The following is a 26,120-nucleotide window of genomic DNA, read 5'->3' on the forward strand; positions in this document are numbered from 1 at the left end:
CCATTTACATAAACATATATGCATACAAACATAAAAAAAACAAAGGAAACTGCAACCAGAGGTTATGATTCAATATGAGTTGACATCTCTTGCTTGTAGGTTGAGTAGGCAAAGAAAAGTGGTAGGAGTAAGAAAAAGCAGGTCATCATATAATAGTTCCAATATCATTATAAAGTATAGTATGGTGAAGCAGATTTGTGGAAAGAAACCCAGGAAGAATGTAAAGGTATAGAAAACTGGGCATACCAGTATGCAGTAACAGAACCAGGAAAAAAGCCCATAGAGAATCATGATGTTGAGGTAAAACGTTTAGGAAGCAGCTATAGACAGCTTCCTTGTTAGAGGTTTCCTTTTTCATGAATATCAATCAGAGCCTGGAAGGAGTCTGAACAAAAGGAAAAAAACACTCTTCATTGTTGGAAGAGTAAATGTAGAACTAGAATGCAAGAATCACAACACTATACAATTCTAGCTTCCCTCCACAGAAATATGAATTACCTCTTCTTCAAACAACTTGTCCTTCTGACGAAGGATTTTGTCATACAGGTTCCCTCCTGCAATTAAACGAGAGAGATTATTTAGAGACAGGTCTGAATTGCTTAACAGCGACCAAGGGCTAGATCCTTTATCTAATGATGTTTTAACAGGTGCCACAAGAAAATGGGGGATTCTGCTTCATCTCCAAAGAAAATCTCTTCTTCCCTCTTGGCTCTTCACATGGGCACAAAACTTCCCATCTCTCCAGGTCTGTACCAGAAATATCCTTCAAAGATTCTCCTCCCTAACAGAAGCTCAGTACAAAAATGGTAGGTGTGGCATTTTTAGAAAAGAGTAAAAAATATTCCTGTAATGCCCAATTAGTGAAATTTACCTTGAGTGTCTTTGAAATCAGATGATTTTCTCTTCTAGAACCCCCTTTTAAGGAACTGGCAATATTTCTATAACAACTCACCCAGCGTGACTGCTAGAACATTTGGGTTACACCTGTGATGCAATGCTTTGTATATACAGGGTGTGTATCATCAACTTCTTTTTCTTGCTTCTTCTCATTGAAAAGGTTTCCCAAAATTTAGAGTCTACTCCTAGATTGTTTCCAACCATTACTCCCTTCACTAATTCCTTCCCGCTGAATAAGTGTGAATTTGCTTCCCTCTCCCCCCCCCCTTTTTTTTCCCTTTATCACATAACACAGACTGCAAATTATCATGCTTCATCTTACTTCCTACCTGCAATTATAAATTACACTTCAGTCCCGGCTACGTCTTTCAAATTCTCTTCCCCCGCACTTTAGAAACTCAGAGTTTGAATAAATGTATCATTTGTTCTAGTTCCTCCTAACCACAAAGGAAATAAACTACTTGAGGCTTCTACTTCAAAAAACTCTAATACAATTTCATTTATTTCGGGTTGATCAGAACCAGAAACAATCATGACACACAAGAGTCCAGACAAGAAAGCTCTAGGCACTTTCTCTTAGAGATTTAGGAGAAGAAATACGCTGGGACCTCTTTACCATGTACCTCAGGAAAGGGCTCCGGAGGTTCTCTTGTGCAATAAGGGTAACATCTAGTCCAGTATGTAGCAAACACTTGCTGCACACCAAGTACTGCGCTAAGGGCTTTCCGTGTATTAATTCATTTACTACAACGACCCTAGGAGGCAGGTATTATTATTAACAAATTAATTTTAATATGAGGAAACTGAGGCACAGAGAAGTTTCTTGCCCAGAGTTATAGAGCTCAGGATATGGGTTCAGAGTCTACTCTCTTAATAACAAGGCAACACTACTATCTTACAAAGGACATAGATCCAAAGAAATCAGAGACCAAACAAATAATACCTGGCTTTACTATGTATTACTTTCATTTAGGTACGATTTTTTGGCCATTTTTAAATAGGCTAGCTTTGGTTTAAGTTAATATACACAAATACCATCTATAAGATTTCATATTTTATCAACAGAGCCAGACCACACTGGCTCTAATGCCTGACTAATATTATTTTATGAAAAACAAAAACTGTAAAAATGAACATAAAATCCAACTGACGATGGAACTATAATCACAAGGGAGACTTTGTGTATGCACAGGAAAATCCCTCCCCTTACTTTATAAATCACTTCAAAACTCTCCACAGCTTGAACTATCTGTCTTAAACTCCAGAAATCCATTTAAAGGTTTCATCACTGTCTATGCCTTTTCCTTTTTCTCCCCCTCAAGGTAAGGAGGAGCACAAGAATGCCCTGCTGAAGGAAATCCCCCTGAATTCTGCCTTACCATTACAATACTCTAGCTCAATCAGCAGGGTGGTATTGTCCATGAAGTGATTGTAGTAGGCAATAATGTTGTCGTGCTGCAGTAGCGCCAGAATAACAATCTCATTCAAGGCATCACGACGTTCCTTCTCAGACAATCGTGTCAAATCCACTTCCTTCCACACAACCAGTGAATCATCCTATAACACAGTAACAGAGGTATAGCGCTTTCCTCTTGCCTGGCAATGAATGAATCCACGCTGGCTGATAAGCCTAGAAAGAAAACTTCCTAGATGGGCAGAGACTGGCTTCTTTCATTTCTTCCTTTAAAAGAAACATGAACAGACTTTAGTTAAAAGCTCTGCATACAGCTGAGCATCATAATTCACTGCAAGAAGACACTGTTACTTTGATGCCACACTTAATTTGCATGATGTCACTTCTAGGTAAAAAAAAATGGGATGGGGATACATCTCACTATGACCAGCTGCTGCTAGTCATGACGGGGATTGTGTTAGGACTGGCATATTGGAGAAGTAGTGGGTAGAGAAATGAGAATTGGAGAGCAGCTACCTATAACTGATCACAACTTCTTGTAAAAAGAATATACTGAATTTACCTCTAGTTTTATAAATTTAGACTTCTCTAGTGATTTTCATTTACTCTTTCGAGATAAGAATAAGTCATGTCTGTTGTTGCTAACTGCCATGAAGTCCATCCCCGACTCATGGTGACCCCATATACAACAGGATCAGACCTTTGTGATTCACTGGGTTTTCATTAGTTGATCTAGGCCTTTCTCCCCAGTCTTAGTTTAGAAGCTCCCCTCAAAATGGTTCAGCAACTCCTGCATGTAAGACAAGCATTCTACCATTGAACCACCACTGCCCTCAAGTCATGTCTAACGGCTTTGAATTCATGTCCCTTGCCTTGCCCCATTCTGCAACTCCTATCACACTTTTATGTATCACATGCTTTCCTCTATTCATGAAAACTTATGTCTGATGTCCACTCCCTTTTATGATATCTCTAATTCTTTACTGGCACTACTTCTCAACCCAGAAAGACCCCCACCTAAATAACCCTCTCCATCCTTAAGAATGGCTCTGCCAGGCCTTAAAAACTTGACTAGGAAGCAAAAAGCAAGGTCCCTCTGAACCTTTTACTCTACGTTGATTCAGTGCAACCGTTCCTTTCATTTTCAGAGCTCATACACTGAAATGATACTTGTCCACTCTTTTTAATTTATGAACATACACAACTAGACTCTTTGTTCACTAACATGCTAACCTGTCTTCCCACTGAAATATAAGTTTCTTGAGGAAAAGGGCTGTTTCTAATCAAACCACTGTAAATTCACAAATCACTATTTGGTAATACAGATAATGCTATCACATTTTTGGGAAGTGTAATCAAATTTAATTTAAAACAACCCCAGTTATCAAGTCCAACATGATAAAAATGGAAAGACATGAGCAAGGAGATGAGAGACCCAGTTCTAGTCCAAGGTTTACTTCTTGAACTAGTCAAATACAGTCTCGGTTTCTCCAGCTATGAAGTAGAAATACCAATGCTTAGCTCCTCTTTCTTATATGGTGAGTGCAAATAAGAACACAGAATACCAAGAATAGCAGTGACTCTAACATCATACATTAATGTGGCACTCAGAATCAAAAAGGACACTTAAAAATATTCTCTTGCAACCACCTCTCTCCTTCTCACTGTGCTGGCTTGGAACATACACCAGAACTGCAGATGGATCACTAACAGATGAAGCACCTAGAATAAGACCTTTAGCAACCACAGCAGGTTCTCATTAAATGTTGAACTGTTCTAAAGGTAGAGTTTTAAGACTTTAGTGATCAAACCCAGTCTGTGGTTAATTTCTGCAAGTAGAGTCACCACTGCAGGGTTTTAGATCAGTAAACATCCTTAACTTGGGGCTCAGCGGTCCATAAATCTCTTCAAACGATGTATTTATGTGCAAGTGTGGATTTTTCCGTGGGGTGGGAGTTTACTTTGCTTCCAATAGATTTTCAAAGGTGTCTTTATCCCCCGATAGGTTAAGCGCTGATGAATGGCTTGTAATACCAATAAAGTATTTCCCACGCATAAATAAACCAACCGACCAAATACATCCACTACCCTCGAGTGGATTCTGACTCACAGTGACCCTAAAGGACAGAGTAGAGCTGCCCCACAGGGTTTCCAAGGCTGTAAATCTTTACAGAAGCAGACTGCCACGTCTTTCTCACAGCGTGGCTGGTGGGTCGGAACCGGGGAGGTGGATTCCAACCGAGGATCTTATGGTTAGCAACACAGCGCTTAACCATTCATTGCTCCAGCTCATGCGTGAATACTGATGGATAAATACTGAAGAAACCAACACAGGGCGATCTTCTCAATCATCTCCAAGAACAACCTCCAATTAAGTGTTCACATCTGAACTTAAAAGATAATGGAAAGGAAAGTGGAGTTGCCACTGGTGTGGGGATACTGAAATTATGCCTTTCCCACCCCCACCCCGAACTTGGAGAGCTATACAGCATGAGAAGAAGGAAGTTTTGGCAATACTTCACATTCGTATATCACTTCAAGTTTGCAAAGCACACGTGGTTCTTAAAATAACCTTAAAAATAAGGATCATTATTATTTTTAAAGGTAGTTATCACTAGCCCCATTTTACAGATGGGAAACTGAGGCTGACAGGGCTTCAGTGACTTGCTCAGTTCCCCGGGCTAAACAAAAACGACCAGTTAGTAAAACCAGTGATATGATGAATTCCTGGTGCATCTGAGGAGGAAGGGGAGTGCTGAAAAGCCTGCGACATATGCCCTGCGAGCGCCCGAACACTAAGTGAGGACAAGACGCAAGGCGCGGGGAAAGCCGACAGCCAACCGGGGCTGGAGAGCCGGGCCGGGAAGGAGGGGCCCGGGACGGCCCGGCATGCCGGGCGGGGCGGGGCGGCCGGAGCCGAGAGCCGCTACCTCGGTGCGGCGGTAGAGCGTGGCCTCCCCGAAGGCGCCGCGGCCCAGGACGCGGATCGGGATGTAGTGCAGCTCCTCCTGCTCCGCCGTGCCGCCGCCAGCTCGCGGCCCTGGACCGGCGCTGGGGCTCGGGCCCGAGTCCCCGCCACCTCCAGACTCGCTCCCAAAGTCCGAGTTGATGGAATCGCAGTGTCGCTCGTATTCGCCCAGCACCGACATGGCGGCGTCCGCGGGCCTTCGGAACCAGCCTGCGGGACCGACCTGCCGGTCCCTGGCGGCGCTGCCTGCGCTGCGCCTCCCTCTCTTTAGACGCCGGCCCGCGTCTCAGTCAGCCCCGTAAGCCCGCGAGGCTCCATGGTGGCGCCTGTCCCCTGGCCCGGAAGCAGTTCTCGGTGTTTCCGGCCTGGCTGGGTTCTCCCCGCCTTTGCTTGCCTTTTTGGTTAGTCCGGCGGCAGCAGCTTCCCGCCCTCGGGGCGGGCCGGGAAAGCGAGGTCTCGGGCCCGCCTTGGTGAGCGCGTGGTGCGGACTTCGTGCTACCGAAGGGCTCCGGCAGGGGCGAGGGCGTTCCCCTCTGGGGTCAGGCCCGGCTTCCCATGCAGCGTCGAGGTGCGGAGGTCATCTTGTGTGGATGCCGGGGCTATCTCAGGAGCGGTGGCTGGGGAAACAGCTGCTTTAGTGTCGGACAGCTCTGCTTGTTTAGAAGGACATTATAGTAATTATGTTGTTAGTTGCCGTGAAGTCAAATCTGACTCATGGAGACCCCGTGTGTTGAGCAGAATGGCTCCATAGAGTTTTCAAGGCTGTGACTTTTCGGAAGCAGACCACCAGGCCTGTCGCAGAGGCGCCCCGGAGTGGCTTTGAACCGCCAACCTTTAGGCTAGTAGCGGAGAGCTTAACTGTTGGCACCACCCAGGGACACAGTAATTATGGTAAGACGAAATTTGCCTCTGTGTCATGGCAGTCATTTCTCCCAGAGCTACCCCAGGCCGGCCCTCCTTCCTCCCCTTCCTCCCTCTGGTACGCAATGCCGAAAATAAATTGTCAACTCTCCTGACACACAGTTCCCCTTCTCTTTTTCAGGATTTAACTTTCTCCTTTTGTGTGGTTTCCCAGATCTTTGACCATCTGATCGCATGGAACATTCTTTGAGCACTGGGTGCCAGACACTGTATTTGAGGTGAGGAATCTGCAATAAGATGTTCCCTGCCCTCAGGTCACTAAGAACTGCAATACAGTGAGAAAGCGTGTTCCATCAGCTTTGTGACCTTGGGTAACTCACATCTCCAGACTTGGTTTTTAATCTGTAAAGTGACAGTATGACCTACACTACAGGGCTAACAGCTAACGTTTACTGTTATGTTCTAGGCACTATGCTAAAAAATTTTTTGTATTATCTTATTCAATCCTCATGTTATCCCCATTTTGCAAAAGAGTCTTAAGTACTCAGAGGTTGAGCAACTTGCTCAATGTTTCGAAGCCAGTAAGAGGAGCTGGGAGTCAAACCTAGCAATTGGCTCCAGAGCTGTGAAACAGCAGGATGTGTTGGGGCTGAAAATGATGTGGCTTGAGCCCAGAGGGCATGGGAGGTAGATGATGGGGCCTCAGATACGTTAGACTTTTCCTGTGGACAGTGGGAAATTATTGAAGATTTTTAAGCAGGGGACTCTGTAACTAGTGATTGTATGTCCCAGCTGGCTAGGCAAGCTAATGTATTTTTCCTCAGAATTAATAGAGCCTTCCTTCTTTTGCTCAAGTGCCTAGCTTAAACATTAAACAATACGGGTACCTTTGAAAAGACCAAAATTTTATTTTACAGAGCGCTTTGGTGATAATGTGCAGGACAAAGACTGGAGATGAGGAGACTAGTTAGGAGGCAATTTATTTTCTAAGAAAAGAGACCTAGAACTGAGGTAGTTATCAGTGTGAATGGAGAGGAGGTCCAGACTTAAGAAATCCGTCTGAGGAACATTTAGAACTTTGTGATCAGTAGTGACATGGCTAGTGAGGTAGATGTTAAGTCCAGGAAACTCACTCCTAGGCTTCTAACTAGGTGAATAAAAGCCAAACATGTTGCTGTCGAGTCGCTTCTGACTCATGGCGGCTCCATGTGTTACAGAGAATTGCTCCATGGGGTTTTCTTGCCTGTAATCTTTATGGAAGCTGATTGCCAGGCCTTTCTTCCATGGTGCTGCTAGCAGTCGAGAGCAAACCGTTCACAGCATCTCGTGACAGCAAATACAGGAGGAAGATGAAATTGGTAAAATGGGGTAAAGGGTGTGAGGGCTGATGAGTTCACGTTCCTTTGGCCTCTCTACAGTTCATCAATGCACCTTTTAAAGTATAATACCCCACGTTTTGGGTAACAGTCCATGTCGAGTCTGAATAGGAGAGTACAAGGGAACTTCCATCTTTCTTGATCTAGAACTATACATATTAATGTACCAGGTTTCATAATGATTATGTTTATATTGCACTTGCATTTAACCTAACCTCTAGCTTTTTCACATCCAATCCAATCCAAAGTAACTCAGCCCTCCTACCCTACTATATCACTCCTCATTTTCTTCCCAATGTTTGTCTATACAATACTATCTTGTTATGTTTACTTTATTGACTGTCTCCATTCACAGATATCACCTCCACGAGAGCCTAGACTTTGGTTTTGTTCACTGCTGTATATTATCAGTGAAGCCCTGGTGGCGCAGTAGTTGCGAGCTTGGCTGCTAACCAAAAGGTTGGCAATTTGAATCCACAAGGTGCTCCTTGGAAACCCTATGGGGCAGTTCTTCTCTGTCCTATAGGGTTACTATGAATCAAAATCAACTCAATGGCAATGGGTTTGGTTAGTTTGGGTATATATTATCAGTGCCTAGAAAAACTGTAAACCAAACCAGACCCAGTGCCGCTGAGTGAATTCCGACTCATTGTGACCCTATAGGACAGAGTAGAACTGCCCCACAGAGCTTCCAAGAAGTGCCTGGCGGATTCAAACCGCCGACCCTTTGATTAGCAGCCGTAGCACTTAACCACTACACCACCAGGGTTTCCAGAAAAACTACAGGGGCTCAAAAATTAATGAATGAGTATCAGGTTTTTATTATCCCGTATGGTATGGATTGACACAACAGCCACCACAGTGGGCTCAAACATATCACAGGTCATTGAGATGGCGCAGTACCAGGCAGCGTTTCATTCTGTTACACGTAAGGTTGCCGTGAGCTGGAGCCCACTCAGCGGCAACTAATATCATCCTGTATGTATATAATATTTTGTACATCTAAATGCAAGATTGACGGACTGAATGACTGATAACCTGTGTTAAATCTTGGTTTTTTTCATCCCCGAGGTTTAGATTGTACAGATTATTTTTGAATTTTCATTCATTCAACGAACACTGAGTATAAGAGAACAAAATATGCCTGGTTTTTACTCTTATGGAGCTTACTTACAGTCCATGTAACAGATAAAAAACCCAGACAATTACACCAGTATATAAGTGGTATTACAAGGAAAGTACAAGTGAAGGGCATATTCAAGGGATGAACACCTTTGCAAGACAAACTTGCTGGATTGGGGAAGGCTTTCTGGAGGAAAAATGTTGAGTCAGAAATTGACAAAATAGGAAGATCATTCCAGAGAAGGGCTATTCCATCTACCTTCTTCTATTAATTAGAAAGCACTTTGAGGACAGGCACTGCCTCTTATTTATCTGGGTTTATGCCACAGAGTTTAGCTGAGCACATTAAGTAGAATAGGTACTCAATAAATTGTGGGCTTTTTTTTTTTTAAGTTGAAAGAATGGAAAAAATAATTACCTAAAATCAGAAAGTGCTGACTTTCAGAGAATCGGAATAGGTTACAGCTGAAGCCTAAAGCTTATTTTTCTGGCAACTTTACAATGAGGGAACTAGTTTTCTATAACTTAGCCTGAAATTGTGAATTGCGGTAGCTAGAATGCATATATATTGCAGTGTGATGGGATCACTTTTGTGTGGCCTTTCTAGCCATGGTCTTACAACTCCCATCCAAGTGACTGGGTGGGACTGTGGAGATAGGTTAATTGTGGTCCACCAAAGGGATTGGTCAGTTTTGCCATTCCCCTGGGTTTGAAATGAACCACCGCAGAGGCAGGAAAGAGAGGATCCCACCACCAAGGAAGAACAGCCAGGAATGGAGAGCTCATCATTTGGACCCAGGAGACAGACAGACCTTGAGAAGCAGTGGAAGAGAAATGATGGGAAGCAGGAGACAGTGTGATGGACTTCATGGCCCATGGAGTGAGAAAGCTGAGTGCCTAGGGTTGCCTCTGGGGACTTATTGGCAGGGGCTAAAAGAGCTTAATACTCGTCTGAGGAGGGCAGAGGGCTAGGGCCAGAGAGAGGTGCCTGCAAGACCAGCTAAAAAGAGGCTGTCCTGATGGAAGAACTGTATGAATGTTCCTGAGCCTGAATCGTAACCTGTCACTTCCCTAATAAACCCCATAATCATGAGTATTGTCTCTGAGTTCTGTGTGGCCATCGCAATGAATTATCCAACCCAGCAGAGAAGTAGAGAGTGCTGTGGGAGGGACAGTTGGTGTCAGAATTGGTAAAGATGGGGAAGAGAGAAGGCATGTCTGACCTCTACCTCATAGCAGTCAGCCTTTGGCTGTTGATCTTGATTCTCCTTCCCCCTGGTGAAGTTAGAGGAGGTCAGACACAGCCCCTATGCCATTTTTACATGTATCATAAGCTTAACAGATTGAATGTTCAGTTCTACTTTAGAAAATATAGACCAGAAGCACTAATGCTCAGCTATTATATTGGATATAACAAACTAATATCAGGCCTTTAGATATTAATAATAGGTCCAGAATGCTCAATTTTTTCCTAAAGGTATAACTGATTTTAAAGTGCCTTTGGTCAAACATGGACTACGTCCATATTTTAGCAAGTGAGTAGTTAGATGCTATATAGCAGAGCTTCCCAATTCGTGAATAGTAGTTCCCCAGTGGCCACAGAGTTATTGTAAAGATTAAAGATTCTCCCAAAGTACTGGGCAAAGTCTATATCTGCACTGTCCAAGATGGTAGCCACTAGCAACATGCGGCTATCGCACACTTGAATTGTGGCTAGTCTGAATTGAGACATGTTGTAGCTGTGAAACACATACTGGATTTCAAAGACTTTACATGAGAAAAGAATGTAAAATATCTCAATCACTTTTATACTGACTAAATGTTGAAATGATAATATTTTAGATATACTGGGTTACATATATTATTAAAATTATTTTCATCTGTTTCTTTTTACTTTTTTCATGTGGTACTAGAAAACTTAAAATTAAACATGGGGCTCATATTATATGGGATACCACTACAATAGACTGAATAAATAAATTTATAAAGCATGTACTATCATTTATCAAGAAAACGAGATGCTATTGAGACTATCAAAGTTCATTTGTAAGTTTCACTGAATTCATTACTTATTTTCTCTAAAAAGTAAGACATCTGTGAAAAATAAAACATTTTGATATTAAAAAAATTGTACTCATATGTTGGGAATTACTACTTTATAGGCTAAAGATTTGCTAATAAACTTTATTACTTGCTTTTTGGAGGAATGGAGGTATAAGGTAACTAAGGAGGCCAGGCAGTGATATATAAAGCATTTAATACTGACTCTTAGAAAGGAGCTTTTGAAAACTGTTCAACTGAAAGTAACAGGAAAAAAATTTCGAAAATGGCTTTACCTGTTGGGGTGGGGTTTTGCAAAGATGTGTCGAGCCAAAAAAGCAAGTCCCCAGGGATTCTAAGTTGAGAGGGGTACTTTAGGAAAGGAGGCCAAAGGCAGTTTCCAAAAGAGAGAAGCTACGGAGCAGCCTGGCTTAGAGAGCCCCATTTGGTCCTTCTGAGGATGTACAATTAAGTACTAAACTTTCACTATTCATCTGGAATAAATTAAGGATAACTATTTTTTCTGTAATTTATCAGGAATAATTAATTGGTCATACTTTAGAACTGAGGAATATGGAGGAATTACTGTCAATCCAGACAAAGAGGTACTCTACAGTAACAGAACACACACCTAAAATGGTTTCTGCTAGCCTTTATTTGTGAAAATTTACACAAAAATCCCCAATCTAACACTTACAAGTGAATCTGTATAAATCCCACATGTCTCTTTGTAACTAAACAGATAGAAAAATGGCTTTATGGGCAAGGGTTGATGATGACGGTATAACAAACCTTACTTAAAATGTATCATTCTGGATAAATAAATTATGGTATATTCATACAATGGAAAACTATTCATCGATGAAGAACAGTGATGAATCTGTGAAACATTTCATAATACGGTGGAACCTGGAAGGCGTTATGCTGAGTGAAATTATTCAGTTGCAAAAGGACAAATATTGTATAAGACCACTATTATAAGATCTTGAGAAATAGTTTAAACTGAGAAGAACACATTCCTTTGTGGTTACGAGACAGGTGGGAGAGGGTTATTGACTGATTAGATAGTAGGTAAGAACTACTTTAGGTGAAAGGAAGGACAACACTCAATACAGGGGAGGTCAGCACAGGTCAGGAAGCAAAGAAGTTTCCTGAATAAACTGAATGCTTCGAAGGTCAGCAAAGCAGGGGCAGGGGTTTGGGAACTACGGCTTCAGGGGACATCTAAGTCAATTGGCAAAATAAAATCTATTAACAAAACATTCCGCATACCACTTTGAAGTGTGGCGTCTGGGGTCTTAAATGCTAGCAAGCGGCCATCTAAGATGCATCAATGAGTCTCAACGCACCTGCATCAAAGGAGAATGAAGAACACCAAGCTCACAAGGTAATTATGAGCCCAAGAGACAGATAGGGCTACGTGAACTAGAGACTACATCATCCTGAGACCAGAACTAGGTGCCCAGCCACAACCGATGACTGCCCTGACAGGGAACACAACAAAGAACCCCTGAGGGAGCAGGAGAACAGTGGGATGCAGACCCCAAATTCTCCTAAAAAGACCAGACTTAATGGTGTGACTGAGACTAGAAGGACCCCAGCAGTCATGGTCCCCAAACCATCTGTTGGCCCAGGACAGGAACCATTCCTGAAGCCAACTCATCAGACATGGATTGGACTGGACAATGGGTTGGAGAGACATGCTGATGAGGAGTGAGCTACTTGCATCAGGTGGACACTTGAGACTGTGTCGGCATCTCCTGTCTGGAGGGAAGATGGGAGGGTAGAGAGGGTTAGAAACTGGCAAAATGGTCACGAAAGGAGAGACTGGAAGGAGGGAGCAGGCTGACTCATTAGGGGGAGAGTAAATGGGAGTATGTAGTAAGGTGTATATAAGTTTATATGTGAGAGACTAACTTGATTTGTAAACTTTCACTTAAAGCACAATAAAAATTATTTAAAAAAATGTATTATTCTCATATCATACCGGCCATGTTGAATATGCTAAATAAAGGAGGAAAACAAGTAACATTCCCATCTTTAAAGCTGATTTACTCTTGCACTAGCCTTTTATCAAAGGCAAACAATTTTACTTTTTAGATAAAATCAAAGTAGTAAGATTAACTTTAAAACCAAAAGCACAAATGCCTGACTTGGTATTTTGGCTTGAGTAAAGGAAAGGACATGAAAGAATTTCAGTGTCACAAAGCTCAAGTTTAGAGTCGTATTTGGGAACAAAAACTTCGACAAAATAAAATATTCTTCTCTCCTATCTTTGATTTTGTCAGAACAGACCACATCAAACTAAGTAACCTTCATTGCTCCTAAAGAGGCGAAAGGCACCCGTCAGCAATAGGAAAGAGTATCTTGTTGGGCTAATGGTACAGACTAGAATTTCACCTTAAATGCCTAAGGCTGGATCATAACCCACAAATTTGTTTTATTCTTTTTTCCATCTGGACACATCCTCTGTCATTTAGTATGCGTAATACTACAGACAGATCTTCTCAACACCTGCTGCCCCAAGGCAAGGATTCTAGCACCAGGTTCTCAGAAGCAGTACCTTTCAACTCCTAACAGCAGGTGGCAATGTTGTACAAGTTAATGAGAACCACCTTAAGCCAAGCAAGAGGAATTTATACAGGGAGTCAAAAGAAAGACGACTTCTGGGTTCACAGTAGCTGGAACACTAACACAACAGCCTGAGATTTTAACATAACTCACTTCCTCCTCTACTTCTGTACTTTATCCAAGGCACCACAGCCGTGTTCTGTTAATTCCAACACGCTGCTTCTTAACTGCAAGTTGTGAGGCCCTAAATCCTGTTAATTCTTACCACAGCAATGCGACAAGCCCTGTAACAGTCAGAGGAGTTAAAAAGAGATTACAGAAAAAAGAAGCTTCTAGATTCTAGATTCTACATTCCTGGGAGAATTGGGAAACATTTCAAGGGATGATATTTTTCATAAATATTTATGAACAGTCATTTGTACCCACACTTTTACTTAACATTAATATTGACCTTTACAGTCCCACAGTGATGATTTCGTAGAACTTTTTGTCTGAATTCTCTAGACAGAGCATGTAAGAATAGAAATTAAGTTGGTGACTGGCCACGCAGGAAGAACTGGTTAAGTTTTACTTACTATTTTCCCTTGGCAGAAGTGGTGTTAAAAATTCAAACAGCCACATTCAACAAAGGACTTGTATCTAGGATATATAAGGACACCTTGAAACTCAAAAATAAAAAGCACAAACGATCCAATTAGAAAATAGGCAAAAGACATGAATAGACATTTCACTGAAGAGGCTATGAAGATGGCAAGTAAGCACACAAAAAGTTTTTCAACATAATTATCCACCAAGGAAATGCAAATTAAAATTATGAGCTATTATACACATTTAGCAGAATGGCTAAGATAAAAAACAGTAATAATACCAAATGCTGGGGAGGGTGAAGAGAAACGGGATCACTCCTACATGCTAGTGGGAATGTAAACTGGTATAGCCACTGTGGTAGTTTCTTAAAAAAATAAACGTGCTTACCACACAACCCAGAAACGGCCCTCTTGGGCATTATCTCAGAAAAAAAAATTTTACATTCACATAAAAGCCTGCACATGAATGTTCACAGCAGCTTTATTCATAATGGCCCCAAACTGAAGACAACCCAGATGTTCTTTGATGGAAGTATATGGTTAAACTGTGGTACATCCATGCTTTAGAGTGCTGTTCAGCAATAAAAAGGAGCTAGTGATACATGCAACAACCTGGATGGATCTCAAGGGAATTATGCTGGATGAAAAAATCCAATCTCAAAAGGTTACACACTGTATGATTCCATTTATATAACATTCTTGAAATGACAAAATTATAGAGACGGAGAACAGATTAGTGGTTGCCAGGCTTGGGGGAGAGGGAGAAGAGAGGCGGCCATTGCTATAAAATGCTAGCACGAGGGATCTGTGTCATGGAGCTGTTCTGTGTCTTGTGGTGGTGATCCCATGAATCTATACACATGATAAAATTGCATAGAACTAAATACATAGACAGATGGAAAAAAGTTCAAGCAGTTAAGCACAAATATTTTAATTCGTGGAAAACATGGTTCAAACAGATCACACGAGGAAACCCAGTACAAATGCTGGCTCTGGCATTATCTAGGTAACCCCCTAGTTTTTTCATAGGTGACCCTAATAATAGACCTATTGTTGCAAAACCAGTCCAAATCCTACCACGTTAAAAAGAAGTCCCTCATTGGCTTGTTGGGTCTAGGTGGTACCCCACGTCCCCCCACCCTGAAAGAGATCAGTTCTGGCAAGAAAAGCTCCAACGTGCCTTGATGGTGCTGCTGTTGGTAGGATGCCTTAAGCCACGCACGTTCCAGCGATGTTCTGCTGAGTGAGATACAAGGTGGGAGGGGGCTGTGACTCATTACTCAATCAACTTCTTGGCCTTGAAGAAACGACGCAGGTAGAAGACCTGCCAGGTGGCTAGTCCGATGAGACAAAACATTGAAAAGATGCTGAAATACAGGACTCGAGTGTTTGTTGACTCTAAAAAAACCAAAAGCATTGTAAATGTAAAGAAGTGAGGCTCAGCTGCTTAAGCAACGCCCGGGGGGGAAAGGCAATTAATTAACTTCACTCTGTCCATTGGCCTAACAGCGGAATTTCAGATAAATTTTTTTAAAAGCTTTTGTTACATATAAAATGTTAAAAATTATAAAGATTAGAATTATCAGATTGATATACTCTAAGCTAACTCAGAATATGGTCGATGCATATCATGGAAGATATTTCTATTCCCCTGAAAACCTAATAGGGCTCATTCACCTTTAGCAGCAACAACGCAGAAGCAAGTAATTTCCCTTCCACACATTCCTTTGGCAAAACTGAGAAAAGCATACGCCAGAACTTTAAGTTTGGGGATCTGTCTCCATTATGGTTCACCTATCAGGCAAAGCAGAGCGCCTTCCCCTCACCGTTGGTATCACGCATCTCCTCCTCTCGCCTCTTCATGTAGGCAAAGTCGTTAACAATGGATTCCGAAAGGTCCTCTAGGCGTCGCAGCTCCACCTCTAAAGGTTTGAGCTTCTCGACTTTTGCAATCTGGAAAAGAAAAGAAACGTGAGCCCCGTTCCCTGAAAAGAAAACTGCTCCAGTTAAGAACGTAAGGCAGCAGAGGAGTCTCCTAAAAAAGTGTTACCGAACTTAAAATCTCTTCTGTCGTCATCCTAATGTATTTTAAAATTTGGGCTTTTTCCTTTCCTTACATACTATTTATTTATGTCTCAGTTACAGACTCTTAAAAGTCTCAGACTTCTACTTTTATTTTGATTAAAACCTCTTTTAAAGTACTATAATATGGAAGGCTATAAAACAAGACATGCCGTAAAACCTGCGAAAGCCAGACCAGTATAACGTGGAAACGGTCAGAGAAGGAAAATTCAAATATTTTCAACTAATAGAGAGTGTCAGAGAAGTGGTAAGACTGCACCCTGTTGAAGGTGGAAAACTTGCGAGACCCGGAAAAACAAGGCAGTCCAGTTGGGTTCTGGCTCTCACAGGTTTCAGTGTATATTCATGGGATTTCTCACTTTAATAAAGTTCTTTACTCTGCCCTTCTACTCATGTCTAAGAAAATAAACAATATTATTAGTATAATAATATTAGGCCAAACCTGGTTTCCGAAGAAAAACCACTGATTTCTCAGTTGAACAAAGGAATAGATCATTACAGCATTAATACAATAACTCAAAATGCAAGATCAGAGAATCCTAGTTTGTTCAGTTCAGTTCCACAACAATTTCAAGGTTTCTATCACAGCCCCAAGAGCCAAGGTGAGTCCTGTTGTTGTTGAAGGTGCTGCTGAGTTGATTTTGACTCATAGCAACCCCATGTGACAGAGCAGAACCGCCCAAGAGGGTTTTCTAGGCTGTAATCTTTAAGGGAGCAGATCACCAGGTCTTTTCCCCTCTGAGCAGCTGGGTAAGTTCAAACAGCCAAGCTTCCACCCTTTCACTTATCAGCTGAACTCTTAATCATTGCGCCACCAGGGCTCTCTGAGATGAGTTCTAGGCCTGCTAAAAAAAATTGCACTGAGTTGCTTTTTTTTAAAATTACACAGCCCAGTTATCAAAAGAAATCTCCAACAACCTTCCTGTACGCTGAGGAATGAAGAGTATGAGAACTGTCTTCCTTTTCTCAACCCAGACCACTGTGAAACCTCCAAGTGTCTCTAATAACTAGAAGTATACATCACAAGGGAACAGATTTCATTATTCTGTTTATTTTTTCTTATCATTCTTAGGTTATGATTTGTTTTCAAATGGTGATCTACCATCAGAGCTTTCCAGCTCTTAAAACTCTTGCACACCAGCTGTTTTAAAAATTTCTCCACAAAGAGAATTCTTCAACAAATCTTTCTACATCTGCTTCTCTACTTCCTATTTACCCTGCATTCTCTACAGAATGCCCTACTTTCTCCTCTTTTCTCTAATTCACCTTCTTTGTTTTCTCTGTTAAATGTCAACAGCAGTTAACATGGGGTGAATAGGAGGAGTTTAAGGGTGATTTTTGTGTTTTCTTTGCTTATCTAAAATTCTTCATTGACTATGTGAAGAAAAAAAGGTAATTTAATTTAAAGGAAACTAGAAACTGCTGTTAAAATGGGGATATAAAAACTGAGTTTATATTTAAGGTACATAAAAATGTGGTGATGGATTTGCAACGATCCACCAAGGTTTTCTTTTGTGGACGTATGTTTTCTTACATCTGCAAAACATTGGCCAGAGTTAATGGTGCGACTGACAACTGTAGAACAGAATAAAGCTACGTGGTTATAAGATTTAACCTACAGTTAATGCACTGAGCTAACTCTGCTAGCTGAGTGCCCGCATGCCAGGTTTTGCTAATAACCTAGCATCTGTATCTGCTGGTTATCTCATACAGAAGTGCAGAGCACAGAAATTCCTCAGGAAACAGATGCCAACACAGGAGACACAGAACTGGCTCAATGTAATGGTGTGTTCAAGCTGAACCTTAGTCTGTTTAACATCTTTCCTTCTGCTCTATACTTCCCCTTCCAAAGCTTCCTGAATGAGACAGTATAAAGGCAATGGCTGGATACTTCTTAAGAGATAAATGATTAAAGCTCTCTAAATAGAAACTTACAAAAGGAATTGGAAGTGAAACTATGGCTGTGGCTCTGCCAGCTGAAAATGGTATTTTTAAAAATTACTTTGAAGACTACTTTTAATATGCTTTTGTTGGTTAAATGACAATTGCCAAAAAGCCTAAAACCTGAAAAAAGATGATAAATTTGGTACTGAAGATGGCCTTTGTAGATTATAGACCCAAAAGTCTGTTCCAATTCCCCTTCTGGTATTTTATTATTTTTTAGTTGTACAAGCAACACATCAACAATATGTTCTCCTGGGAAAAAGTTCCAACTATTCAAAAGCAAAGAGAAACAAAAAGTCCACCTTCATAGTTCCTCAATCCTTTAGCCCTATCCTCACATTCTTTCTCAGAGGTAACCTTGGTTATGAATTTGTTGCACATCTTTCCAGACCTGGTTATAAGACACACACAATTTATGCCTTCATATATACATAAATGTATGCAGAAAAATATAGCTTAAAAATAGATTTATAAATGGGATATAGTGTACATTGTTTAATGCTTTTTTTTTTAATTGAATAAAACAAACATTTTCAAGAAGACCCTCTTTGCTTGCCTAGGACTAAGCATTCAATGACTATTAAGACTTCTCATCATAGTATAAAAAGCTAAAAAGAAAACCTCAGTATCAAAATCCCCAGTGACTGCTGCCCTGCTCTTTTAACATCTGAGTTAATGCTCAAAGTATCTGTAAAAATCCCAAATTACACATTTTTTAATAAAGGGAGGCCAGTAATCTGCCAGCCTACTTCTCTTTTCCACAGCTGGGAGGATGAGATTTTGTTTTGCCAACCTGATGAAGGGAAGCTTACAAGACAACATGTACCCCCAGTTCTCCATTAGGTGGCGGCACTCCCCTGGTAGGTTGCATTTGGCCATTAAACAAAGTAACAAGGGACCTCATTGTATATAATAGGCTCATTTTACAAATGAGGAAACTGAGGATTCCATAAAGTTACTCAGCCCCTTTGGTGGAAGACCAACATGAACAGCACCATGGTCTCTTGACTCCCTACCCAGAGTCACCAAAGCATTTACTCAGCGTGAAAACTGTTAACGCTCTGCTGTAAAATACACGCAAAACAGAATCCCTGACTTCCAGAAGCATGCACGCTTAGTGTACCCGTATCTGACCGGTCTTTCACGTCTTAACCATGCTGTGCATGCTGATCTCCCTTTTCCCTAAAGCCCTACAGCACTTAACAGACTGTGCCACACAATTTAAAATCATACATATCTTGTCGTATTCACAAACTATTTTGATTTTTATCTTTTTTCACACAGCTAGTTTGGCTCCGGCATTTAAGGAAATTAAAACAATTTACACTTTGCACAGTTACACATACCTGATGCAGACTGAACACTGATAACACACTTGTTAGGTCCATTCTATACCTTCTTCAAAAGAAGCAGGTTTTTCACAGTAGGTAACAAGTGCTACTGGTCCCCTGAAGCGAGCACTTCCTGTTTATTAGGAGCACTCTGCATCTATTTTCACTCAGCATTTATTTTCACCAGGCCCAGTGCCTAGGAGAAAGCCTTCTCTACCACAGTACTGTCCAGTCTCATCTAAAGTAGCAGGCACTGTTTGGAAAAAGTAAAAGTTATGAAACTTTTCCCTGTATATCCACAACACCTCCAAAATATCAATAAATTTAAACTCTTAAACATATCCAAATTTTCCACTCCTCCAATGATCTGAAATCTACGGAGTTCATGAAGTTACATGTAACTCTACCAAGGAAAGGTGTTAACATTCTGAAAAACTTCTTAAAACACACGTGTGAATCCAGCCCAAGAATCTATCGTTGGTGGAGCATACAGACCCAAGAGAACAGCTTCCTGTGGCAAGCAAAATGTCATCAAATTAGTCTGTTAACTCCACTCCCCACGAATCCCAGAAGCACAGCAATAAATGTGAAAAATAACTAGTCTAATTCAATTAAATAAAGAATACAGACTTACAGCCCAGGACAAGTCTCCCTATGTCTGGGGGTAGGGGTAAGCAAATCAGACCAGTGGGGATAAGCCAATCACTACCTATTCACAGAAGCTCAAAAGGTCAACAGTGTATCAAAATAAATCCAGGTAATGCCACCAATCCTGGGGCTCAGATGAAATTTAGCAAGATCCTATTTATCATGACCATTTGATAGTCTCCAGAAGGGAGCTAAAAATCTACTGAACTGACCAATCGTGTCAGGTGCCTTATCCATGTTGCTTTATTTACCTTATGTCAAGAAACTGTGGATCTAGTGTACAGAACCAGAGCTCCTCCTTCCTGAAGGCTTTAAGAGAAATAGAGCTTTGGCAAGTCTTAGACTGTTGCTACAACCAGGGCAACTGTGTGTTTAGTGCATCTGTAGAGAGCAAAAGGAGCCCTGGTGACGCAGTGGTTAAGCACTTGGCTGCTATCCGAAAGGCTGGTGGTTCCAAGCCATCAGCCACTCTGCAGGAGAAAGATGTGGCAGTCTGCTTCTGTAAAGATTACAGCCTTGGAAACCCTCTGGAGCAGTTCTACCCTGTCCTATAGGGTCACTGTAAGTCAGAATCTACTCAACTGCAATGGGGCTGGTTTGGGTTTCAAAGACAGCAAATAGACAGGCTTTTACCAGTGTGGAAAATGCTTACATGCACAGCAAGAAGGTACATATGCAGACTAAGAGTTGGAGGATATGTCAGAGATAACTTTCTTTTTGAGATAGTAATTGCTGTTATTCTCAAAAGTGCACGCTCAGACAGTAAGTCCCTGAAAACAAATGCTCTAGTTCACAGGCCATGAAGTGCGAAGAGTGAGCTCAGTTCTTATACTGAAGCTACAAAGATGCTCCCACCTCTGAAGGGCAAAAGCAAGACAGCTGTCAGAGGTCCTTAAAAAACAATACTAGGAATCAAAGGTGCTTTATTTCTGAAGACACAGCATTCTTTCTTTTTAGAGAATTCAGGTTACAAGACCATATGCTTCTTTACAATATGCCAAGAACTCTGCCTTTTCTAAATAATATCACCTGATATTTGTATTGTTTACATAGCAATTTCACATGCATAATAATAATTTACGTAGGTAGTTTGGTACTCTGCCCAGCCATTAAAACACTGATTACCATTGAATTTTATAGGACCACACTGGGATTTCAGAATTACGAAGGCCATAAATGTGAAGGAGAGATATGGTGGATATGAACAAAATTAAAGAAATGTGCCACTTTCCTACATCGTAATATTGATGCCAAAGGACCCAAATCCTCTAGAAAAAAAGGCTCTCCGTTACTGCAAGGACCTAAAACTAAGTGCTTTGAAAACTCTACATGTGCTCAGTGCTCTTCTGGTAATTTACCAGGGAACAAGTGCTTCTGTTGTCCATGTTCTTGTCGTAGACATTAGCCCAGAGACAACTAACAGCTATTTCCAAGAGAGATTCAAGGGTGCCTAGCCACAGACTGAGAAAAGGTTTGGTCTTTGGCCTGTGTAATAAACACTCCTCTTATGCCTCAACTTGGTCGGCTGTATGGCAGGTGGAGGGAGGGTTAAAGAAAGTAGTGGGGAGGCGCTTCTTGGTTGAGAAGCAGAATCTCGGAGCTGTGTTGTAACTACGTGCGTAAAGACAAGCTTAGGACGCGTCAGACGTCGGAAGCAGGAAGCAGGCAAAGGAAGCGATGTGGTTTCCTTTCTGCTAGGGATTCCCTTCTTGGGTTAAGTAGAAGGTCAGGAAAGATAAAGCCCCTCTCTCAATGTCAGCACAGCCCAAGGATTATGGCAAGTCCACGAGGTATAGGGATTCTAAAATGCTGTATGACAGTGATGTCCTCATCATTCTGTATGTAAACTCACAACAATGCCATCTCTTTTAGAGGGAAACAAGCCATGTCTAATGTCTAACAGGGCATTCAGTGGCCTGTTATTTGATAAATACCACATAATGACAGCCATCATGTTGGAGGAAAAAAAGTTACAACAGATGAAATTCCACATAGTAGGAATTCAAAGAATGCTTGCTTAGAAAACGGTGGGAACAGCAGCAGTAGCCACAAACTGAAAATCAGTCTACCTATTCTCCCACCTCATGTTAACTACAACACTTTTCCTAGCATCTTATACCTTACAACAACACTTTAACATACATTACCTTATTTAAATATAATTACGGATTCTTCTGAATCATGACAGTTTAAAAACAGTTTTCAGTTTCCTCATAAATCCATCAAATAAAGAGACTCTCACTTTATTTCTTTTAATTAAACTAGCCTGGAGACAGAAACAAGCAATTGGAAGTCTCTACCAGGGATAGTCTTCCATTCATTATTACATCACTTGCTTCTACTTATTGCCTACAAATAACTCAATCTAGTTTCATTCAACTGAAAACTTCAACAAGAGTGGGATAGGGGAAGAGTCAGAGACCTCAAGAACTGCAACTGTTGTAGTACTATTCCTTCTGTAGAATTTGCCAGTCACTTCCGATCTTCTTCCATTGTAGGGTACTTCCCTTCCCAAGTCTGGACCAAAGATGGAGCAACTTCTGCTCCTGCCCTGTCATTCCTAGAAAATTCTCTTAAATCATCTAAAACAAACTTTGCTCCTCATTTAGTTATTCTTCAAAGGCCATGCACACTTCTTGTACCCCAACTATTCCTCATGCCCTAAGGTACTGTTTTGCTGGGTAAAAATACTCTTGTCTTTCTGTAAAGATCAATCCCCCGGTCTTAAATAGTTCTTGTGGTTTTTCAAAGTTGCTCTTCATTTGATGAACCATTTTGTGTTGTCCCCAAAGTCTTTCATAACTACGATGAAAAAGGCTCAGTCCCATTCTCCTTATTCTATGCACACCTCCAGATCCCCAACGTTCAAATAAATCAAAGTCAGTTCTTATTACTCTATAATACTTCCTGTCAGCATCAGATTTTTATCCATTATCACCATCCTTAGTCTCTTGCAGCCTTTTCCTCCATTCTGCCGTCTTCCTTAAGAGTTTCAAATTATTTTAACTAAAAGCGACTTTTGACTATTATATTTCTCAAAGACAGCACAGTTGTTCAAATCTAAACAGCACTGAGTTCATGCCTTACGGAAATATATATAGCTGTCAGGCCTGAAAAAAAAAAAAGGCTTAGGAAATAAAAACAAATCACTTTTCCTAACCTGGGACGTTAACACATAAATGAAGTCCTGAAAACCCGCTGCTGTCGAGTCGATTTCGACTCATAGCGGCTCTACGGGACAGAGTAGAACGGCCCCATAGAGTTTCCAAGGAGTGCCTGGTGGATTCGAACTGCCAACCTTTTGGTTAGCAACCGTAGCTATAAACCACTACGCCGCCAGGGTTTCCCAATGAAGTCCAGGTTTTAAAAATTGTAACTGTATATATCTGGTTTCTGCCTCAAGAAAGCTAATGGCCTATGCCTGAATGTTTTATCACACCAACATTTTTACGGGACAGCTGCTTCAGTCATTTGGCTGACAGCACAGCCAAAATTATTGTTCAGGCTGTTAATACAACTGTTTGTATCAATAAGATCATAGCTGGTTATCACATGACTGCTGAGAAAACCACAGCCTTTTGGGCAAAGCACAGCCTACTGGCCTGACTCGGTCCCAGAAATCTCCATACAGCACGCTGCCTATTCCTCCTCTGGCTGTGACGGGAGGACATACCTCCTCGTAATTTTTTGCCTCCACTCCATGCTTCATGTCTAGGATCACGAGTTGGTCAGGTATCCGCCCTGTTCCTGAAAAAGAAATCAAAGGATTCATTGTGCGGAATACTTAAAATTCCGGGAAATCACCCACCCGCCCTCCCTCTCCCTAGCCCCCACTCTCAATGGAGGGAAACCAGCACAACCCCTCCCCCACTCAGCTGCAGAAAATTCCTGGCTCTGGCTAAAATCACAAGCATTCCAGACAAAGCCTCTGTCTGTGTGGGGTGCCGGAAAGCAACAAGTACATGGGACTGGCAAACGTCTCTGAGCGGGCAGGATACAAGATACTGCAGCTGGCACTAGAGGGGCAGAACGGGAGAAGAGAAAACACACAGGCTTATCGGATTAGGAAATAAAACTCAAAAGTCAAATAACTCTGAGGCTGAGTGGGCTGCAGATCAACAGGCAGTAGGTACCAAATTAGCTGAAAATGCATCTTTCCACGTCTGAAAAGGTTGCCTGTCAAATTTTGTGGGGAAGTGATGCTCAATTAGGATTACTGGGTATATGCTAACCTTGGATTGACTTAATACAAACATGAGTACTGAAAAGAACATAGGTTTTATCTACTAAAAAAAAAACAACAAAAACTATTCCATTTTAATTCAAACATTTTGATCAATATAAGGCCAATTTCAATACGTGCATAAAATGATGAAGGGCTATTCCCGCAAAGCCCTTAAGAGAATTAGAACAGCCCAAGAAAAAGCACTGCAAGAAGAGTGTAACTCTCTGGGTTGTTTCTTAGAAAGACAAATATCTATGAGGGATAGGCGGGCCAACAGAGCAATGCTCACGTGAGAAAAATTAATATGACTCAGCTTGATTAAAAAAAAAATTCTAATTGAGTCATCAAGTAGGAGAATGAGAAAGTCTCAAAGAGCCCCCCAAAACTGCCTAGCCCCAATCCTCCGTAATTCACTTGACTGTAAAATTTGGGGGATGTTTTGAGAAATGTAGCATCACTTAAGCACTGGGGTTCCTCAGACCCTCCGCTGCCTGAGAGACTTGGGAGGTTTTCTGAAATGGACTGAAGTCAGCTCAACTATTCACTGAGAACTCACTGGGTGCAAGAGCTGTGCTAGAGATCTTTAAGGAGTATAGACTCTGTCTTCAAATCATTCAGTAGGATCTATGACATACATACACATAACAATTACATTAAAAATGCAAAGCACTATAAAAATTTAAGCCAAAATAGCTGATTCAGACAATACTAGCTATAGAGCAAAAAAGTCAGAGGAGAGATTAGTCGTGGGCAGATTTCACTGAAGAAGGGGACCTGAATACAGAACTCGGGCAAACAATTCCAGGCAGAAGGCGCAGCCCGGGCAAAGGCTCAGATTCTGAAATGAGTATGGCATGTTTAGGAGTCCCTGGATAGGACAAATAGTTAAGCAATCAACTATTAGCTGAAGGGTTGGTGGTTCGAACCCACCCAGAGGTGCCTCGGAAGACAGGCCTGGTGACCTGCTTCGAAAGGTCATGGTCATTGAAAACTCTATGGAGCACAGTTCTACTCTGCACACACGTTATCACCATGAGTTAGAATCAACTCAACAGCAACAACAACAACGGCATGTTTAAAAGACAATAAAGAACATCTTTTGAACAGACCAGAAAGACCAATTTAAAATCAACAGAAATAAGAGTGCATAAGTAGGATTAAGAACAAACTAAGACAAGTCACAGATGCCTCCTGAGCATTACTAAACCAACAACTCTCTAAGACACACATATATACAAAAAGTGGCACCCAGAGTGTAATCCCCATCACGCATTGGCCATAAGAGATGCAATGCAAATTCTCACTTCCCCTTCCTCATTTAACGCATTGGAAGATCCAGGCAGCTCCCAGCCCCACCTGGTCCAAAGGATCAGGATACCCTCTTTCTAACAGAATGCCCCCACTAGCAGCCTGTTGGCACAGCACAGCACTAGCATTATTCAAGCCCAAGTGAAACCACAAAACCACAGACCTCTGGCTGGTCAGAGTCCAGACCGTACAGCCTATCCCCTTAGCTGACATCATGGCCCTAAAGGGTCTCCTTTTAAAAAGATGTTTCGCTACTTTCTCTCTTGGCATTTGCCTGACAAATAGACAATCTTTTAAAAGATGTTCCAAACACTACAAGGTATCAGGTCTCCATGTTACAATAAACAAAAAGAATACAAATGAAACTAGAAACGGGAGTGCTAATACAGAATGTATGTTATGTGTCTAAATTAGTTCCAAGGCATCTAAGTGCACGGTAAGGGCATATAAGAAATTTAGAGAAAAAAAGTCAGTCTCTGCCTTCAAAGAGTTTAAAATATAATTGGGAATGTAAGATGTACACACGAGACATTAAAACAACACAAGACATTACCTACTGACTGGCCGATCGACTGATCTAGCGATCTAAAATGCTTAAATAATCTAATCAATAAGTGATACACTATTTAGAAGAAGCCACATTAATCTCCTTGCTGTTTCTAAGACATGTTAGCACCTCAACACCTTTGCTTTATTTTTCTTCAAAGCCCTAAGCACCACCTGATTTATTATTTATGTTTTATTAT

The 26,120-nt window shown here is 41.4% G+C and overlaps 2 protein-coding genes across 4 annotated transcripts in view; both read right to left on the reverse strand.

The window, feature by feature from the left end:
* NEK9 (NIMA related kinase 9) overlaps positions 1 to 5,605 on the reverse strand; it is a 50,254-nt gene extending 44,649 nt beyond the window's left edge. Inside the window, exons 1-3 of one of the 3 annotated variants that reach the window (XM_023546371.2) lie at positions 5,242 to 5,605; positions 2,277 to 2,454; positions 499 to 554 (exon numbers count right to left, since the gene is read on the reverse strand). In XM_023546371.2, coding sequence (XP_023402139.1) covers positions 499 to 554; positions 2,277 to 2,454; positions 5,242 to 5,460 — 453 coding nt within the window. In that variant the 5' untranslated portion in view covers positions 5,461 to 5,605. Of the gene's footprint in view, positions 1 to 498; positions 555 to 2,276; positions 2,579 to 5,241 lie in introns of all 3 variants that reach the window. The other 2 variants (XM_003408779.4, XM_064292759.1) reach the window with 2 other exon arrangements.
* A 5,710-nt stretch (positions 5,606 to 11,315) lies between these two features.
* The window catches only part of TMED10 (transmembrane p24 trafficking protein 10), a 37,979-nt gene continuing 23,174 nt past the window's right edge, over positions 11,316 to 26,120 (reverse strand). Inside the window, exons 3-5 of the mRNA XM_003408780.4 lie at positions 23,515 to 23,588; positions 15,663 to 15,789; positions 11,316 to 15,234 (exon numbers count right to left, since the gene is read on the reverse strand). Coding sequence (XP_003408828.3) covers positions 15,113 to 15,234; positions 15,663 to 15,789; positions 23,515 to 23,588 — 323 coding nt within the window. The 3' untranslated portion in view covers positions 11,316 to 15,112. The remainder of the gene's footprint in view (positions 15,235 to 15,662; positions 15,790 to 23,514; positions 23,589 to 26,120) is intronic.

Source organism: Loxodonta africana, chromosome 10, assembly GCF_030014295.1.
Source record: "Loxodonta africana isolate mLoxAfr1 chromosome 10, mLoxAfr1.hap2, whole genome shotgun sequence".
Classification (NCBI taxonomy): Eukaryota; Metazoa; Chordata; class Mammalia; order Proboscidea; family Elephantidae; genus Loxodonta; species Loxodonta africana.